Genomic DNA, 2,413 nt, shown 5'->3' with positions numbered 1-2,413 from the left:
ATGTCCAAGTGGGGCCTTGATGGAAGGGTAGGATTTGGAGAGATAGAGGTGGGCAGTGTCTTCTAGGTGAAGTAATAGCTGGGAGGAAGGATGCTGTGGAGGATTCGTGGCATATGAGGTTGGAAATAAACACAAGAGCTATCGTTTAGTAAGCCTCTATTTTTGTTAGATTTACAGGTGCTTTACATAGAACATTTCTTTTGTTTTTGTGACTATTATCATAAAGCAGGTATTATAGCCCAGTTTGGAAAGAAGAGAAACCAGAGGCTCAGGAGGAGGCTGGGTCAAGATTTAAACCCAGCCCCAGATCCTGTGGTCTCTCTGTCTCACACTGCGGAGGCTCAGTCACCAGGCTGAATAATGGGTTTAGTTCTCAACTTGGTAGCCTGATATCTTCATGCATGACTGTTCCCATTTCTAGGTGAGGACCTGAGGTTCAGAGAGAAGCTCTAATCTCATAAAAGACCAGGATTGCTGAATTCAGATAAAGCATAGGATGTCTCTTGCCAGCAAGGGACACCACAGTCCCTAACCAACTGCAACCTCCTGTATTTTCCAGGTCAAGTGTCTGCTGCTGTTCATGTTGGGGCTCACTCTCCTGAGGGAGGGGGCAGCTCAGAAAAACCCCAAAGCAGGGGATACCGCCCTTTGTCCAACTCTGGAGGACAACAGCGTGAGGGTTGACATTCGCATCCTGAGTCAAAGCCGGGCTGTTGCCATCGCACACGACTTCCAGAACCGCTCCAGCTCTCCCTGGGATTACAAGTAAGTGCAAAGGAGACTGGTCTTCGCATTCTTTTAAAAATATGCTAATTTATTCTAATCAGAAAGTAGAAAATTTAGAAAAAATAGAAAGACTAAAAGCCCTCACATTTACTCTTAAAAACAGAAATCCCACTTTACCTGGGAGCTCGCATTTTTCTTGCTGTTTTGGGCTAGGTGGTCGAAAGTCTTACTATTTTGCTTTCAACTTCTCATTGATTCTGCCCTTTTCTGCTCCACCCTAGATTGGACTTTACAAACTTTCTGTGTTGGAAGAGAGGTTTCTTTAAAGCAGCCCACACAATTATCTCTGCATGGGAATAAGTGGGAGCCAGAAAAGTCAAGTGTGGAACGATCCATTGAGATTAGACATTGGGCTTCAAGGGGTGGGAAAGAGAGCCGAGGGGTGAAGGAAGGCCTGTTTGGGAAGCGGGATGCTAGGCGGGAATGTTCGGGGGACTTTGTCCATGTGTAGGCTCCCGAACTATCAGGCCCTCATCTATACCGTCCCAATATAAGCATGAGAACAGATTCCAGGCACAGGAAGTGCTCCTGGTTGCCTGCACTGCTTCCCCCATGAGGGGGTGTGTATGCTGACAAGCTCGCTGCACTGGCTTCGCTGCCTTAACTTCCTGGCGGAGGGGGCTGGTGAGGGAGAAACTGAGAGAAGGCCCTGGATTTATAAACCTCTGGGGCTTGGGTTTGTTTTTCCAAGCAGCAGGCTTTGTAGACTTTATATTGAGAGACCTACTGGTGATTTTAGTCTCTAAGCAAAGGATGAATAATAATTATAATAATAACATTGTAAAGAAAAATAAATGAAAGATCTAACATGTATCGGATGCCCACATTTTACAGTGTGGCCTTTCCTATGCGTTTGTATCACTGAGTGTCCTCAACAATTCCATGAGAGAGATACATGAGAATGAGAATCCCCATTTCATAGTTGAGGAAACTGAGGCTCAGGGAGCTGAGCACCTGCCAGAGGGCTGTATGAATCCAGGTCTGTCCCGGAGCCTGTGCTATAGCCCAGAGGCACTCAGAACCACCCCCTGCAGGCGAGGGCCCGCCGCAGGGCTCTCATCCCTTGTCCGTCTTTCCCTCCCGTCTCACCACCTGCTTCTGCCTGCTCCCCCTGCAGCATCACCAGGGACCCCCACCGGTTCCCCTCCGAGATTGCGGAGGCCCAGTGCCGGCACTCGGGCTGCATCAATGCCGAGGGGAAAGAGGACAGCTCCATGAACTCCGTCCCCATCCAGCAAGAGTTCCTGGTCCTCCGGAGGGAGCCCCAGGGCTGCTCCCGCTCCTTCCGGCTGGAGAAGGTGAGGGTGACTGTTGGCTGCACCTGTGTCACCCCCATTGTCCGCCATGTGCGGGACCTGAGAGCTGCACCTCAACTTGGCTGAAGAAGCATAGAAGTGCCACCCCTCATCCAGCGCCCTGCAGCTAGTCCTGTGTGGTCCCCGTTTCTCTCCACTTCACAGGACTCTTGCTGAGGTCTGCATGGGATTCTCAAAGCTTTGTATTAGACATAGTGTTACCTTTCTGGAGCCCTCCCAAATCCTGACATAATCCTGAGATGTTTCAATGTCCAACCCCCCCCCCCCCGAAAATGAATGGAGGGGAATGAAGGAGCCCTTGGTTCACCCTG

At 49.9% G+C, this 2,413-nt stretch overlaps 1 protein-coding gene across 1 annotated transcript; it reads left to right on the top strand.

Moving 5' to 3' along the window:
- Positions 1-2,168, top strand: IL17F (interleukin 17F). The gene is made up of 3 exons (XM_087817244.1): positions 1-27; positions 560-765; positions 1,904-2,168. The coding sequence occupies exons 1-3, from the start codon at positions 1-3 to the stop codon at positions 2,166-2,168; spliced, it is 498 nt and encodes a 165-aa protein (XP_087673370.1).
- Positions 2,169-2,413: the final 245 nt, after the last annotated feature.

Source organism: Miniopterus natalensis, chromosome 5, assembly GCF_054644295.1.
Source record: "Miniopterus natalensis isolate mMinNat1 chromosome 5, mMinNat1.hap1, whole genome shotgun sequence".
NCBI classification, from domain to species: domain Eukaryota; kingdom Metazoa; phylum Chordata; class Mammalia; order Chiroptera; family Miniopteridae; genus Miniopterus; species Miniopterus natalensis.
The sequence above is the reverse complement of the archived record's forward strand: the minus strand, read 5'-3'. Positions and strand labels throughout refer to the sequence as shown.